This window comes from Armigeres subalbatus, chromosome 2, assembly GCF_024139115.2.
Source record: "Armigeres subalbatus isolate Guangzhou_Male chromosome 2, GZ_Asu_2, whole genome shotgun sequence".
NCBI lineage: Eukaryota > Metazoa > Arthropoda > Insecta > Diptera > Culicidae > Armigeres > Armigeres subalbatus.
This window is the reverse complement of record NC_085140.1, coordinates 101,114,218-101,132,628: the sequence shown is the minus strand read 5'-3', so window position 1 is coordinate 101,132,628 and position 18,411 is coordinate 101,114,218. Positions and strand designations below refer to the sequence as shown.

General features: G+C 41.0%; 1 protein-coding gene and 1 pseudogene across 1 annotated transcript; one reads left to right on the top strand and one right to left on the bottom strand.

Moving 5' to 3' along the window:
• The first annotated feature begins 1,725 nt into the window (after positions 1–1,725).
• Positions 1,726–2,945, top strand: LOC134209102 (uncharacterized). Its single transcript, XM_062685080.1, has 2 exons — positions 1,726–1,917; positions 1,971–2,945. The coding sequence occupies exons 1-2, from the start codon at positions 1,726–1,728 to the stop codon at positions 2,943–2,945; spliced, it is 1,167 nt and encodes a 388-aa protein (XP_062541064.1).
• A 232-nt stretch (positions 2,946–3,177) lies between these two features.
• LOC134209101 (uncharacterized) lies at positions 3,178–7,699 on the bottom strand (annotated as a pseudogene).
• Positions 7,700–18,411: the final 10,712 nt, after the last annotated feature.

Below are 18,411 nucleotides of genomic sequence, written 5' to 3'. Positions count from 1 at the left end.
AAAAAGGGAAAATCTCAATCAGACATTTGGGAAGATGTCCACCGCCTTGTTTGTGTTCGACCACTGTGTAGGACAAAGTCTCTGTGGTATAGAACGTTATTGGAATCATTTTCATTGAACTTGTCAATGAAGTCGTTTGAAACTTGGATGGTGTTGATCAGAATCAGCATGCTACCAGAACTTCGCACTTTTAGCACGTGGCTGCACTCTCATGTTGTCGCATCAAATTAAGCATAGGCTACTGAGCGTAGTTGTCGGTGGGGATAAGTGGTAGCTGCTCGGGCTGGTAATAATGTTCACTAATGCCTCAAACATGAGATTGGAACATATAAGTTCGAGGGTATGTTCATGATATTCGCGTAAAGTATGATGAAAACGTTAAAACCAGGGTTTGTCATTACATGTAAAGTGTGTTAGCTCTGGATGTGATCCATTCTTCAATATCTCTAGTTGTCCTTGCAGGTCCGGGCGTAAGATTTCCGAATCCACCCTTGGTTCATTCCTTGATTCGACCGGGGAACTTACGAATGGCGCTGGAGTTAATGGGTGTGTATGTGTAAATGGAACACTGAATTTATAGATAGCGTGGGTTCTAGTAGGAGGGTCAAATCATGAGAGATAGTGAAGTAGTCTCGCTTTGTTTGGATTATACTGCCATAAATCTGGAGTTCTCTGGTTCGATGGCAACAAGCGTAGTTTGGGCTTGGTACATGAGTTAGGTTGAATAACTGGAACTCATTTGAATTGACACACAATTGATTTGGATTAAGTATATTTGAAATATCATAAACACTCACAGTTTCCTATGATGAAATATGATTCTAAAAAAAGGGAGGGATGTAACGGTCATATTGAAAGTGCAACTCAGATGCTAGTCATAACTCCCTCGGTCGATCCGATTACACACATGCATCCGCGCTCATGTATGTGAGAACGCCTCAAGCATCATATCGATCATGGATCGAGACAGTCGAGTGCGACGCGGCAAGGAGTACAGACGTGGCGTCACCTGTGCCGCTCAAGCGGGACGCGACCAATCGGCTGGACCTCGGCGGATCTTTACACCGATGATCCTTATGAAATCGCCAAAAAATTAAATGGAACAAGATCTTTTGAGGATTATAAAAATATTTCTTTAATGCAATCTCTGATGTGAGTGCGAAGGTTGCCCAAGTTTTGTCCTAATACTTTCAATGGAATGCGTTGTTGATTTTTCTGTCATTGTAACAAAGATTCTTAAGTTTTAAAATTTTATATCTTTCTGTGCCAGAATTATATAGCCAGAATTTGATCAACTGTTTTGCGGCATACCTTGCGATTAACTCGAAGATTTTCGAAAGAATGGTCGTTCGAAATTTCATTGACCGGATTTGTGTATATGTGCTCATTTTGATGTAGTTGCTTCAGTCTTTTTTGAAGCGGATGGTATTGTGGATCCCAGCATTATCGCTCAGATCACGATTAAATTGAATCAGGCTAACCAGACTGCGAACATACCGCGCAAGAGTCACTTAACTTGAAGAGATTGTCATTGAATAACAAAAACTGTAAATTGACTCCAGTTATTCAAGTCGTCACTGTGTTATTATCAAGTGACTCCACTCCATGTAACGTTTTTCTTCTGAAACGTCAGCCGTAAACAAAAACATTCAGTTTGTTTTTATTCTATAGAGGGTGTTGTTATTCACAAATAGCAATCGTTTCCCGAACAGTTTTACGATTGAAATGGATTTTCCGGAGGACCTAGACCACGTATTTGAAGAATATCTCGAGGATGACAGCGAAGGGATTTTTGATTATGCAAATTTGGACGTTAACTACGATATTGAATCGCTCAAGGATATCGATGATCCACTGCAAGATCCGATGGGGGACGAAGATGTGCCGTCGACATCTAAAGCAAAGTCTTCAAAAAAAGTAAGAAAATGATTTGTCTTCTAACACACCCTAAGAAATTATTTGATTTTCAGATAAAGAGAAGCTGTGATTTGGCGACCAGGATAGAAAACAGTTACTCAAGCATCGGCGGTAAAAAGTTCCGACTTCGAGCAGATGTTTTCTTAAAGAAATTCAAAAACCAAAAGTCCTATGAGAAGTGTGGTGCTATCAATGTTGATGGAGATACTGTTAACGAAATACTAACGATGGTATGGAGTTGCTGCTCAAAATTCACCCACCGTGCTGTTTGGTTTACAGAATCTGCCGATTCACGACCTGAAGCGTCTTGGGAGGATGTAATCCCTGGTTTTGATGATTGCGACAGATTCCTCGTGTTTCAAGATAAAATTAATAAAAGGAATATTTCGCCATCAAAAGTTAACAGCGCCAACCTAGTTAATTGGTTATCGAAGGAAGTGTCGGTTATTGTTTACAAGTACTCAGATAGCATAACTTCATTAGAGCGATGGCACCAAGTCGAAGCTCAGCTCCTTCGTCCTCTTGAGAAAGATCGATCTGGGGCGGAATCGGTTGCTTCAATCAACCAACTAAAGGAGCAGCTTAAAAGGATTAACGGGAAATATTTATCTGGCGATGATGTAAACTGGGGCTGCTGGGCTAGTTGGATTTCTAGCAAAACGTTTGATCAACGAGATGATTTAATGAATCAAGCCCCACCTGAGCATCTTATAAACCTTTTTAGCAGTGTTCCTGTCCATAGTGACACTATCCTGGAGAAAGCTAGACTCGATTTGCAAGTGGCTAACACAGTCAACGGTGCTTACAGTAACATACTTCGGGAGTTGAAAAATGATTACCAACAACTTGGTAATGTGGTCAGAACGATTGGGGAAAGAATTTCGATGCTTGAGACGAAACAGAAGGAGTATGATGAGATGCTGCAAGCAATGAGAAATACTGTGGCAGTGAAAGAAAACAAGTTCTCGGTTGAGTTGGCTCGGAATGTCACTGATTGCTTGGATGTGGATCATGATGAATTTAGCTAAAAATGGACTTCTGAATTCAACCGAACACATTTTTGGTTTAATAAAAACACAATAGGGGTATACACTTAACGGCGTAGGTCGCTGCGTATCTGATTATAGAAATGTTTCACACTCAATCACAAGGGACATATTTCAAATCGCCTATGAAACATTTCCATAAACAGATACACAGCAACCTACGCCGTTAAGTGAATCCCCCTAATATAAACACAAAAAAGTTTTATTGATCTGATCATATTTTGAATCCGAATTGCTTCATATCTTGGCCAAGACCCAGACTTGGATCAAATTGTCCCCAGGTAAATATCCACATTTTGCAAAGATTCTAGAGCAATCATAATTTTTGAAATGTCGAAGAGCGTCTGCGATCACAACGGTAAGATCTTTTCTACTATTTTCAACGTATACTCGTTTTAAATATTGTTTTAAATACCCAAATAAAAACTCAATGGGATTATAGAACGGAGCATATGCGGGTAGAAACACCACTATTATTCCCAACGATCGGAGGTATTCTACAATCGATTTATGGCAATGAATTCGCGCTCCGTCTAAAATCCAAACGGAGTATTTCCCTGGGTTGCGGAACACCACCCCTGAGGTTGCAAAAGCGCGGACATTACTGAAAAATTTATCTCTGGTGAATGTTCCTTCTGTCGAATATGTTTCAAGCACTCCATCGTATCCTAAGAAACTTAGCATAGAGCAACGCGGACGGCGAATAAACTCCCCTCGATATACCAGCTTCTTTCCCACTGGTGCATAACCCTTATAACGGAGCATCCCACGATTATCGAACGATACACACACAAAAAAAATCGTTGGTAAAAACCAAAGAAACGTTGGTAAAATTAAGAAAATTAGTTAGTGATTTTCAGTAGAAAGTATACGACTGTTAAATTTACTATTAAGAAAATGTTATCTCTGCAAGAGCTTTGACAAGTACTAACTTTTCAAAATAACAATTTCCTCTCAAACCGACATGTACATTTTGCATTAGAATTAACTAGTGTTACTTTCAAAACAACAAGTTGTGTTCATTCTCAATTACATTAGTGCATTTTCAATCGTTTGTCAGAGTGAAATTCTACAAATTTATAATTTCTCATTTTGTTTCTGTTTTTTATTTAATTTTTATTGTAAGCCAGCACACATTGTTACATGTTTTGTATTTGAATACTAAATACCGAATTTAGAATTTAGAGCCGATGTACTTGACGGTCTCTCGAACGATATTAATCCACATTATGAAATGGTTTGGGGTTTGGAACTTGCTGCAGATGTGAATCCAGGTGAACTCATCTTTCATCTCGTAGTATTGTGGATCCTTTTGCAGTTCGAGTGTTTCTTTCTCTCGACTGATGATGTAGCGCGAATCTAACCTGAAAGTGGAAACACCCGGAAAAGTTAAATTTCGTAGGCTTCAGCAGCTGGATGTAAAATAACATGGATTCATGGGTATGCGGTCGATTTTATTTATTAAGAGTAGTATTTTACACACTTGTCAATCCGTCACGGGAAAACTTTCCATGACCTTTCTCCAGACAGATGTCGCGAATGAGATGAGTTTTCGGGTCTTTCACGGTCAGCAGACTAGCACCAGGACAATCACCGGGAGCGATATGTTACATGCTGTCTCCCTGAAAAACATAAATCCACATTACAATTAATGTAAAAACTACAGAGTTCAGTGCGAGATTTCTCTTGTTTCGGACAGCAGAACGATGGCGCGATCGGACGAAATATTGTGTTCTGCATTGCGCGGCCGGTGATAAAAATCAGTTCAGTGCATGATTTCTCTTGTTTCGGACAGCAGAACGATGGCGCGATCGGTCGAAATATTGTGTTCTGCATTGCGCGCCCGGTAGGCCGGTAGTTTGTACTACTTTTCGCGCCCGATTCATGGCTAGGTAAAATCACTGTGTATAAAGAATGACACGGTCGTATCGCTTATCAGAGTGAATCCAGATCCAACGATGCCTATCAATTAACTGATAATCCTTCCTGTGGTTTTTGTGGAGACGCAGAGGTAAACACGGTCTTCAAATAGCAAAAACCACCTACTAATATTCCTTCCTTCTTCCTAACTGACTACAAGGACGTGGCCGGCGCCGTTATTGATCATTTGAATTTTAGAGTCACTGAAACTTGCACACTGAGAATGCTTGAACAATCCCAGTCAATCATTCAGTTGATTCTTTGTGCAATTTCACTGATTCTGGTCAATCACGGAGTAGCAACCATAGATATGTGTAGTCAGTCAAAGCTAAGCTAAGCTATTACAATTAATGTAAAAACTACACTATTATTATAAACTCACTTTTAGCCTTTAGCACAAGCGTTTGGGAAGGGCTGCCATATATACAGATTTATCTGTATTATACAGATTTTTAAACATCAATACAGACATGATACAGATTACAGATTTTATACAGATTTTTTAATCCTGAACAGATTTATACAGATTTTTTTATTTAGAATGTTGTACTTTTGATCTGTCTAAACGCGAGGAGGATTCATGCATTCAATCAACCTAAAGATTAACTTTTACCGGATTTGGCTGAAATCTCGAAAATCAGCTATCCAAAAAAAAAAATTACAAATGAATTATTGATAGTGGCTGATTTTCTACCCGCCGCTGTCATATCCTGGTGTTATAGTAAATATATGCGCAAAATAGCCAGCATGAGTTAACCACCAGAAATTTGTATGGCGAAAGACATCTAACGCGGGTTTTCTCAAAATTAGAAACTTTTCATGAAAACCTATTTGGTACCGGTTATGAAGGATGGTGTCCGCTACTACGCCTACCAAATATGTTTCCGATAAAGGTGCTTCATTTTGAGAAATCGAACCTTAGATGCCTTCCGCCATACTGATTTCAGACAGTTAACTCCTAGTGTGCCGCTGTAAGCACGCTCAAAGCAGGCGATTCATTAATTCACAAAAAAATCATGGGAAAACTTAAAAATTCGTGGGTATTTTTAAAATATTTATAAACAAAAGAATTCGAGTTGTGATTAATTTATGCACTTTTGGCAAACTTCCTGGAGTTTTGAAACTGTGATCCTAATAAAATTGATTAAAAGACGTCTTGAAACACAGAAAAGGTCGTGAATCTCGATTTTATGAGACTTTGGCAAAGTTCACGTAGAGTTCAGTAATATTCATCCAAACAAAATATTCATCATGACAAAACATCATTGTTCCAGAATTAAGGCAATATATTACATGTCGGGGCCTTCCTTAGCCGTGCGGTAAGATACGCGGCTACAAAGCAAGACCATGCTGAAGGCGACTAGGTTCGTTTCCCGGTTCCGATCTAGGAAATTTTCGGGTTTGAAACTTCCTCGACTTCCCTGGACATGGAAGTATCATTGTGTTATACTCCATGGTATACAAATACAAAGATGGTATCTTGGCTTAGAAACCTCGCAGTTAATAACTGTGGAAGTGCTTAATGAACACTAAGCTGCGAGACAGCAATGTCCCAGTGGGGGATGTAATCCCAATAAAAAGAAGAAAAGGATTACATGTTGAACTAGAGCCTGGATAGGTAACAAAGTTATTGTTGGAAGTAGACAAAAAGTTTGTTATTGTCAATTAGTTATTCATGTAAATAATGTAATGTAAATCTTAATCTTAATCTTAATCTTAATAATGTAAATCTTAATACTGATACTTCTACATTACTGCACTTGGATTCTTGAGAAATTCTAAGGGTTATCTGGGATTCCTAATGAAAATTCCTTCCTATGTTGGACGCTCATTAAAAAAAAAGTTCAACCTTTTCGATGAACTTTTAAAACAGCAAATAAATTAAATTAGGAACTCCAAATACTGTTCATACCAATCAGAACTATTTGAAAATTTTGATAAAAATTAAAAAAATATCGTTTTTCCTCAAATACCGACAATACAGATTTTTATTTTAGGCCAATACAGATTTACTAAAAAATCATCTGACAGCCCTGCGGTTTAGGAGCTGTATTTCTAATTTTCGATTTTGACAGATCATTGTGGGCTGCCAGTTTCTTTATTTTTCGTTGTCCGTGTTACCAGAAATACGGAATATGAAAGTAAGTTTGACTATTTTACAAATTTTGATCTGAGTGCTCTCACTGTGAAAATAACAATTTTACAATGAGAGAAAAATAGTTAAATGACCCATTTTTCTGTTAATTTGAATATTTTAGCATTCAATAGTACCAAATTTTTCAACCTTTCAAGATAAGATTAGAAAATATTGAAATCACAACTTTTTTTCGCTCTGTGTACTTCATCTAGAAATACTAAACAGTGAATATCCCATGATACGATGACCAGATCTGATACAAATCTGTAAATGTCCTGTATTCGTATTTGGACTGCTCGTCTTTCTAACACTTTCCAGGAGAGTCCTTCGGCATGTAGAATCCTACTTACAGAAGAAGTGCTGATGGTTTTGTGGAAATGCCGCTCAAATGCAGCTTTGGCTTCGTCCAAGTAAATGATTGGACAACTTGTATATAGGTCTACTAACCATTTCGTTGTTCGATATTAAATCGCAGATATACTCTTTCCTTTTCCTTGCGGTTAAAAAACCCATTTTCCTCATATTTCCGGATCCAGAATGAGATTGTCGTCCGGTGCTTCGCATAAATTTTAGAAAGGGTATTTTTGGTCACTCCAAGGTAATAATAATCATATAAACAATGATACACGGTGTTGGTTGAAGCATGTTGATGTCGAACATTCTTCAGAATGTCTACCATAACTTTTAATCAATCCGCTCTTCAAATCACAGTTAATTAATGTTATTATCAAACGAGAATCAGAAGATTATGAAATATTGAACACTTGTTTACAAAGTTAAAAGCAGATGAAATAAACAAAATAGCAAATGTGAGACAAAACTAAAAATGACGTTTCTCATATTTCGCAGTGTTGCGCGATCTTCTCTTGCGCGTTATTGTACTTCCAGTTGAAAACCGAAGTAAGCTCTCACGACAATCGAGTTTTCTTCCGTTTTCTTTTGTCGCAACTACGTCGCGACTAGTGCGCATCATGGCGCACGCCGGTGGCATAGATGCGCACTAGTCGCGATCCAGTTGCGACATCAGGAAATAAGGAAAAACTCAATCGTCGCGAGAGCTCACTTCGGTTTTCAACTGGAAGCACAATACCATCGTCACCAAATGAGAATTTGAGATGAGCGCGATAATAGTTTAATACAGCGGTTCTCAACCTGGGGTACATGTACCCTTGGGGGTACCTTCGCTGGGCCTAGGGGGTACTTCGGACAAAAATGCGTAATGGCGGACATATTACAAGTACAATCAAAACTATTGATAAAGTTTTGATAATTGTGTTTTTTCTATTTCAAAAATTTATATTGTACGTAATATGTAATGCGGTCAATAAATCCCACACAACCACCACAATGTATGAAGCGCTGCGGAACAAAAGTTTCAAACGAACAAAACGTCGAATGAGCAAAATGATTTTATTTTTCACTAAAGCTCAGGAGGATTAGAAGCATCCTTTTACGCCACTCAGAAGCCTTCTTCCAAGCAGCTTGAAGGCTTCCTTTCAAGAGGCTCGGAAGCCTCCTACAAGTGGTTAGGCTGCCTTCTTTCACGAGGCTCGGAAGCCTCCTCTCAAGAGGTTCGGAAGCCTCCTCTCAAGAGGCTCGGAAGCCTCCTCTCAAGACGCTCGGAAGCCTCCTCTCAAGACGCTCGGAAGCCTCCTCTCAAGAGGCTCGGAAGCCTCCTCTCAAGAGGCTCGGAAGTCTCCACTCAAGAGGCTCGGAAGCCTTCTCTCAAGAGGCTCGGAAGCCTCCTTTCAAAAGACTCCGAAGCCTCCTTTCAAGAGGCTCGGAAGCCTCCTCTCAAGCGGGTTGGAAGCCTCCTCTCAAGAGGGTCGGAAGCCTCCTTTCAAGAGGCTCGGAAGCCTCCTTTCAAGAGGCTCGGAAGCCTCCTTTCAAGAGGCTCAGGCCTCCTTTCAAGAGGCTCAGAAGCCTCCTTTCAAGAGGCTCAGAAGCCTCCTTTCAAGAGGCTCCAGCCTCCTTTCAAGAGGCTCAGGCCTCCTTTCAAGAGGCTCAGAAGCCTCCTTTCAAGAGGCTCAGAAGCCTCCTTTCAAGAGGCTCAGAAGCCTCCTTTCAAGAGGCTCAGGCCTCCTTTCAAGAGGCTCAAGCCTCCTTTCAAGAGGCTCGAAGCCTCCTTTCAAGAGGCTCAAGCCTCCTTTCAAGAGGCTCAGAAGCCTCCTTTCAAGAGGCTCAAGCCTCCTTTCAAGAGGCTCAGAAGCCTCCTTTCAAGAGGCTCAGAAGCCTCCTTTCAAGAGGCTCAGAAGCCTCCTTTCAAGAGGCTCAGAAGCCTCCTTTCAAGAGTCTCAGAAGCCTCCTTTCAACAGGCTCAGAAGCCTTCTTTCAAGAGGCTTGGAAGCCTCCTTTCAAGAGGCTCAGAAGCCTCCTTTCAAGAGGCTCAGGCCTCCTTTCAAGAGGCTCAGAAGCCTCCTTTCAAGAGGCTCAGAGCCTCCTTTCAAGAGGCTCAGAGCCTCCTTTCGAGAGGCTCAGAGACTCCTTTCGAAAGGCTCAAAGCCTCTTTTCGAGAGGCTCAGAAGCCTCCTTTCAAGGCTCAGGAAGCCTCCTTTCGAGAGGCTCAGGAAGCCTCCTTTCAAGAGGCTCGGAAGCCTCCTTTCAAGAGGCTCGGAAGCCTCCTTTCAAGAGGCTCGGAAGCCTCCTTTCAAGAGGCTCGGAAGCCTCCTTTCAAGAGGCTTGGAAGCATACTATCTAGAGGCTCAGAAGCGTTCTTCCAAAATGCAACGGAAGCTTCCTTTTAAGTGGTTCGAAAACCGCCTTCAAGAGGCTCGGAAGCCTCTCTACAAGAGGCTCAAAAGCCTCAAATAAAGAGACGCGGAAGCCTACTCTAAAGGGACCAGCGAATCAATATTCGAGCAACGCTTAACAATATACAAGATTGTCTTCTTTTTGTTGCTGACAAAAATTTTCGGATCTTTGCCATTATTATCTCCGACAAAAACAAAGCTTTTTCGTTGGTTCTCTTTTGTCGCTTGTTTCGCACGCGCATTCCAGAAAAAATGATTCCCTGAAAGGGAATCAAAAGCTTAAATGAGCTTCCCTTCAAAATGGCTCGGAATAATGTTTTCAAGAGGATTGGAAGCCTACTTTCGAGAGGGGGTACCTCAAATCATGCAAAAGTTCAAAGGGGTACCTCTCAAGAAAAAGGTTGAGAACCGCTGGTTTAATAGAACAGAAATATTTATATCTTAATACAATTAAGTTTTTATGTTTCTGCGACCAGGATACTAGTCAAACAAATGCAGAACAAATTTATTATTTTAAGCTAGCAACTGAATTAGAAGCATTGATTTTAGCTTTAAAATCGAGAAAATGTTCCCGGGGGTCCAACTTAAATATTTCGATGCTTTGCTGAACAAATGGTCATAGATGTGATAACGCAACAAAAAATATGTTTATAGAATTCATAATCAAAATTAAGAAATATGTAGGAAATATGTAAATGAAATAAAAACTGACTAAGTTGGAATTACTTTTCAAAATTTTCTGGGTGGGCCACAAGTAGGTCTGGAGGGGGCCAGGCCTCCCCGGCCCCCCTTATTTACGCCAATGAGCATTTGACACCTCACATCTTTTTTAAACATTAGAAAAAATCTCTCTTCATTGGCATTACATCCCTCACTGGGACATTGCCGCCTCGCAGCTTTCGTTAAGCGCTTCCACAGTCATTATCTGCAAGGTTTTCTAAGCCAAGTTACCATTTCTGCATTTGTTTTCTGAGCAATTCTCTGTGAAACCATGTTTTTTTTCGAGATTTCAATTTTGTATTTTTTGATTGCCCTGAAATTTTGCACAAACATTCTTTATGGTCGAAAAATTTAATTTGCATCTATTTGCATCATTGGTTTGACCTTTTGACTCTAGCCTAGCTTTTGACAAGGGCCTAAGCAAAATTACCTTGAACACTTTCAAAAAAATAAAGCTTGAAAACGGCTTGTCCGATCGTTTTGGTGTCTTCAGCAATGTTTTAGGTATTTGGGACTATGTGAAAAAAATACAAACTGTGAAAAAAAATGTTCAAAAATTCAATATAAAACTTCAAAATCGATTTCTCAAAAACGATTTTTTCAATATTTTTTATTTTTTGATATGTTGTAGGAGATAGTATATGTACTTTTTTGCACTATGGGTCAACATGGAGAAATGATGGACAAAAAAGTTATAATTTTTCTTAAATAAGTTGGTTTTCCAAAAATGGTCGAAATTATTTTTTTACGTTTTTATCGACTCGATTTTATGAAAGTACGTGAAATCCAATAGAAAAGGTGCACATTCTAAGTGCTACCGTTTCTACCGTTACAGCGAATATAAGATGAACCCGTAATGCTGGGTAGACACCTTTACGTGGTGTATTACCGGGTAAGATCTACCACGGTTACATTGCCAGCTACAGGCAAATCCTGACCCAACGAATACCTTCCTCATTATCCAACTCCGTGGTACTTATGAGGGTGTCGCTAAGTCGGTGGCCTCTCGTTAAGTAAGTACTACATCAACACTTCCTTCCACTCCCTAGTTACGGTGAAGATGGGCGTGGCCAGGAGTAGTAATCCTCATGCTTTTGTTATTTTGTTTAAGACTGGAATCAAGGACCACTCCCCTTCTTGATTTCTGATGGCATTCTAGATAAGGATCTCAAAAGTAAAACATGAGTATCACTAGTGTCCAATCTACGAATTACACCGTAACAATGCTAATGCTAATGCTAATACATCGAATATAAGATAAAATATGTATATGTAAATATGTACCAGGATAAGGATGGGAGCATCTTGACGGACGAACGTGTGATGATCGAAAGGTGGAAGCAGCAGGAACGAACACGAATACGAGGAACATTTGAATGGCGCTGAGAGTACAGGCAGTGAAAGTTAAGGCAGCGGAGGAGTGACTACGTCAGTTCAGCGGACGATGGTAGCCAACCAGCCCCCACCTTGAGGGAAGTTAAGGATGCCATCCAACAGCTAAAGACCAATAAATCAGCTGGTAAGGATGGTATCGGAGTTGAGCTCATCAATATGGGCCCGGAAAAGCTAGCCACTTGCCTGCACAAATTGATAGTCAGAATCTGGGAAACTGAACAGCCACCGAAGGAGTGGAAGGAAGCCTATATGCCCCATCTACAAGAAAGACGACAAACTGGAGTGTGAGAACTTTCGAGCGATCACCATCCTTAATGCCGCCTAAAGCCTGTCCACGTAAAATTTCGGACACTGAGACAATGTCCAGCTGATTTGTAGCTATTTTATCTCCTTGGACAAGAAGGAAAACCCGCTGAAAGAATAACATAAAGCGGAGAGATTCAACTGTCGTGTAAATTGATCTCCTCAGTGGTTTGTGTCCGAAATTTAACGTGGACAGGCTTTACGAATTGATATCCCAGATCATCTTCCATCGTCTGTCACCATTAGTGAATGAGTTCGTGGGAAGTTATCAAGCCGGCTTCGTTGACGGGCGCTCGACAACGGACCAGATCTTTACTGTACGGCAAATCCTTCAAAAATACCGTGAATACCAGGTCCCAACACATCATCTGTTCGTTGATTTCAAGGCGGCATACGACAGTATAGTTCGCGTAGAGCTATGGAAAATTATGGACGAGAACAGCTTCTCTGGGAAGCTTACCAGACTGATCAAAGCAACTGTGAATGGTGTGCAAAAGCGTGTGAAGATTTCGGGCGAACACTCCAGTTCGATCGAATCGCGCCGGGGACTAAGACAAGGTGATGGACTTTCGTGCCTGTTGTTCAACATTGCGGAGAGCCGGGTGTAACAGCCGGGGTACGATTTTCAACAGATCCAGTCAATTTATTTGTTTCGCGGATGACATGGACATTGTCGGCCGAACATTTGCAAAGGTGGCAGAACTGTACACCCGCCTGAAACATGAAGCAACAAAAGTTGGACTGGTGGTGAATGCGTCAAAGACAAAGTACATGCTTGTGGGCGGAACCGAGCGCGACAGGGCCCGCCTGGGAAGCAGTGTTACGATAAACGGGGATACCTTCGAAGTGGTCGAGGAATTCGTCTACCTAGGATCCTTGCTAACGGCTGATAACAATGTCAGTCGTGAAATACGAAGGCGCATCATCTATGGAAGTCGGGCCTACTACAGGCTCCAGAAGAAACTGCGGTCAAAAAAGATTCGCCACCGCACCAAATGTGCCATGTACAAGACGTTAATAAGACCGGTAGTCCTCTACGGACATGAAACATGGACAATGCTCGAGGAGGACTTGCAAGCACTCGGAGTATTCGAGGGACGGGTGCTTAGGACCATCTTTGGTGGTGTGCAAGAAGACGGTGTGTGGCGGTGAAGAATGAACCATGAGCTCGCCCAGCTCTACGGCGAACCAGAATCCAGAAGGTAGCTAAAGTCGGAAGGGTACGATGGGCAGGGCATGTTGTAAGAATGCCGGACAGCAACCCTGCGAAGATGGTGTTCGCTTCCGATCTGGCAGGGACGAGACGACGTGGAGCGCAGCGAGCGAGATGGGCAGACCAGGAGCAGAACGACTTGGCGAGCGTGGGGCGTATTCGAGGATGGAGAGATGCGGCCTCGAACCGTGTATTTTGGCGTCAAATTGTTGATTCAGTGTTATCTGTTTAGATGTAGACTAAATAAATGAATGAATGTATACCAATTTTTTTACATTTTCAGTCGAATCTATTCAACCTAGAATCAAATTTTACTGAGTCGTTGATTTTTATTGACAAATGCTAATAATGGAGCAGTGGTTGGCCATTTTCATGGTATGAGGTTGTGGAAAAAATACTTACAAATTATTCTTTTTATAGGCACAATCTTGAAGGGAAGCAAATGCAAAACGATCGGCCGGTCGCCGTAATTTTGTTCTGCTTTGTGCGGGTGAGTTAATAAATCAGAAAGTGAAAGTTTGTTTCTTGTCTGGTCGTGTTTCTCCAGTAAGTGGATCGACCGGTCGTCGAAGTTTAGTTTTGCTTTGTCCGGAAGGCAAAACGATCGGCCGGCCGTCGTATTTTTGTTCTGTTTTACGCGGGTGAGTGAATAAATCAGAAAGTGAAATTTTAAGACAGCGAGAGTGTTATTTCCCATCCCATAGTCCCGAAGTGAATCCAGATAAATTATCCTTTGTAACTAAAACGATATCCTATCCCAAGACAATCGTGGAGATGCAGAGGTATACTCGATCACTAGTAGCAACGAGAGTCGGACTAACAATCCTTCCCTTCCTATATGACCGTAAGGACGTGGCCGGCGCCGTTATTACTTCAGATATAGCAACTACGAATTGTGCGGTCATAATGCTCATGCTCATACAACCTTCAAGGGAAGCATCTTGGGAAAGAATCTTTCAACCATATTAATTTTTTATTTATTTTTTTTTTTATTAATCTTTCGTTTATTTGGAAGGCTCATTTGCCGTGAAGCGTTACTGAGCCGAAATCAAGTTTTACAATGCTTTTCTTGATTCTTATTCATAGTGTTAGTTTTGGGGAACCGAAAGACTCGCGGTTTGGTCGAGGTTAGGGAATACAATAATACAGTAGGAAAGGAAAGGATTTTAGAGTACTTAAGTAATTACGATGCTGATGCTCACAAAGTTGACATTCTTCGCGATGTTTCGCATCGGTAACGGGATTAAAAAAAATTTTTTTTTGGGAGACAACAACGAGAGGAATACTTACGGAAGGGATTAACCACAGGCATTGAAATGGACAACAAGAGGAAGACATTCGTAATGGGGAACAACAGTGGACCAGGGACATGTACTCGAAATCAAGGCCCGACAACACTTCCCTAATAGACTTTGGTTGTTTTCCTCGGACCCGGAGATATTCAGTTAACGCAGATCTGGGGCCACGATACTCCTCGCACGCCCACACGACATGATCGATGTCCTGATAATCCTCGCCGCAAACACAGAGATTTCCTTCCGAGAGCCCCACCCTGAAAAGATGTGCATTTAAAGTGTAGTGATTGGGCATTTGTAACCGTTCAGTTACATATCTCTTAGATTTAATTTCAATTTGTGTCTTGTTTAGAAACTGTTGTGTTTGTTTAATATAAATTGTGTAAAATAAGTAGGATTAGTCGAAAATCAAATGTAAAAGTTAGTTGTGTAAACATTGTTATTAATTTGTAATGTGAAAAATGTTAATGTGAGAATTGTAAAACCAATTAAAGAAGGATTGAATGGGTCATGTTGGTCTACTGTGGTAAAAGGGGGAGAAGGACATGTTGGTCGACATGGAAGGAGTGAATAAGGACAATGGAAGTATGGACGATTGGGCGGGAAAACTCCATGGAAAAGGAAAAGGTCTGCATACCTCTGGGGTAAAGATAATTGCTCATTAGCAAACTGGCGTCCGTGCAAGTAAGCCGTGAGTGAGAGTGCCTCTATAGTGCCTCAGTGATTTTTAAATAGAAGTGAACGACATCTTGTGGCCCCTTATAGTTCGTTCAGGTAACTAGGACTACCAGAAAAGCCTGGAGGAAGAGTTTTAAAACTATTCTGGTCCGTAGGACCTTTTGTTCGTTTGTATAATTCGCTAGATTAGCGACCTCACGCAGCACGATCGACTGAGTCAACGTCCGCGTTGGAACTTGGTCTAATCACAAAGGATTTCCGGCACAGTTCCGCCGGAGAGTACCCTTCTCGGTGCGGACAATACGGTCTCGTCCGTGGTCCGTCGATTGAGTCAACGAAGGGCACGCCGAAGCTTCATCGATAGCGTCCAGAGAGTGGCAAGCCGCCATCTCGACCAATCGAGGCATCCCGCGACCCCGCCATCGTCCCGAGTCGGTCAAGCTACCAACCCGCCATCTTCCTACCAAGCCGTCGTCAACAACCAACTCACCTTCTGCTGCGAGCGCTCGCCATCGTCGTCCAGAAAAACCCCCGGTACGTACCGAACAACGGATAATCACCCCGAACAAATCAAACCCACAATAGTCCAATTAAAAAGTTATCCTACTAATTAGATTTTGTCAATAAACGTCCATAGTCATACCCAACAACACAATTCCATTACACAAGTGCAATATTTAAATTACTTCGCAGTTTCTACACCCGTTGTTCCGCGTAGCCCCTCCGAATTACCCAGTAGCATGCCGGCCCTGCGACACAGTTCAGGGGTCTCATGTTACTGAGCTATTAACCGGGAGTTGTTGATCCGCCTTGAGGCTTGAGAGCAATCCCGTAAGTCTAAGATAGTCTCACATTAGACGACACATGGTTCGAATGAAGTCTCGTCCCATATTCAATTGTTTGAACCATGGACGCTTCGACACCTGCGGGCGAATTGAAAACAGCCATATACCCAACTCCCCATTTGTCCATTTCTGTTGCCAGCTGTTCAAGGTTTCCTGACGAACTAATGTGAAAAATTCATCGAAGGTGATTTTCCGAACGTAAATATCACCTTTCATAGCGCCCACCTTAGCCAAAGAGCCCGCTTCCTCATTTCCCGGGATCGAGCAATGAGAAGGGACCCAAGCCATGGTGATTGTGTAAGACCGTTTTGATAAAGCATTCAAAGCTTTCCGTATCCCGTTAAGAAGATACGCTGAATGCTTCATCGGTTTCATTGACCGAACAGCCTCCAAGGAACTTAGACTGTCGGTGAAGATGAAAAAGTGGTCAGGAGGTAGGGATGCGATTTGCTCGAGAGAATAGTGTCTAGCTGCTAGCTCACCAGTATACACGGAACAAGGCACTTTAAGCTTAAAGTAGGCGCTATGAAAAACGTTAAAAACACCGAAACCAGAGGAGTCATCCATTTTTGACCCGTCTGTGAAAAAGCTTCTCTCCTCGCTAGCGTGCCCGTATTTGCTTGCAAATAATGGAGGTATGAAATTTTTTATTTATGTTATAGCGAAAAACTAGAATAAATCTTTGGTCAAGGTGGGTAAAAATTGGAAGTAAAAAAATACAAAAAGGCGGGTAAATCCCGGAACGTATATATCATATAAAATAAATATTTTGACATCGCTCTCCTGTTATAGTTGACAAGTATCATAAAAATTGCATTTTATTCTAATGACAGCGACTAACAGATAACAAGCTTACAATAGTTTAGAAGGTAAATAGATATGCATTTGAAGATGGACACCTGTTGTATGGACGTGTTTAAGAAAAACGTGTTTAACCCTTATGCGGCCAACAAAAAAACACACGTGGATGGCCGACAGGGAACCCGTGTTCCCATAAATTGATATTCTCATATTTTCAACAATCCAACATTCTTTCACCTCAAGCAGACCACTTATACTGTGCGAAACTTACTGAACCTCAGCCCTGTCACAATTGACAAACCATTAAAGGGTTCTCGTAAGGGTTACGTAAGAGTCGTAATCACATTTTGAAATACATATATTCTAGAAAAGGGAGCATAATTGCCATTTTATTATTAATTCTACACTCACAGCATCTGTTTCATGTATCATGCTCAAACCTAAAGGTAAACGGTATGATGCTTAGAGGTATCATATATAAAAGCCATATTCCACCACTAAGCCACCACTAAGCAGAAGAATATCTGTAAACTTGCAGTTATTGCTAGAAGATAAAATAAAATAATTACAAAAGTGCATAAGAAAACTACCAAATCCTCGAATAACATAAATAATTAAAATAAAATAATTGACATTAATTTTGTTGTCTTGTTGATACCGGATGAGTGAGTGCCAAAGTGTTTTAATGAATCAAGGCCTACATTGATTGAAATATGTAAATATTTTCTATCTCTTGAATGTCAAAAAGGCACTCAGCGCAATTATCCTGCGCAAAATATTGGATAGGGTCTACACGTGTAACCGAAGGTCTGTCAATTGGTTTAAAAAGTGGTACATGCTGGTAAATGTCCTTGGAAAATAATACGATCACAACATATGTTCTGCAAAACCTCCTCTTGCGTCCAAAACGGGGTAGCGTAAATGGAATCAGAGTGTAAAAAGAGGAAGCGTTATTTGGGATTTCGAGCGTAAAAATAGCGAGTCCTATTTGGAATTTGGAGCGAAAAAAAGTTTGTCATCTTCTAGGTAAAAAAAGTTTGATATTTAACTTACTTTTAGTCTTAAGATGTTATTGGTACGCCGAGAAATCAAGAAGTCACAAGGGGTGTAGATCCTTGATGACACACAGTAAGACGTTCATCATTTTCAAGTATTTAAAGTTTTTCGAGATCCTTCTGGAGCTTAGAACTAAAACTATGTGTTTTGTGATACATAGAGTAGAGCAGCGCCTTCATTGCATATTTTCATGGTCATCCAAGAAAACCCTGGAATAGGCCTTCAAATCTGCATGGGTAACCAGAGATCTTTTGGCTTGTTTCAAAAGAGGTACTTTGTGGTACATAAAATAGAATACGTCAATTGCATATGTTTATGGTCTTTCAAGAAAATGC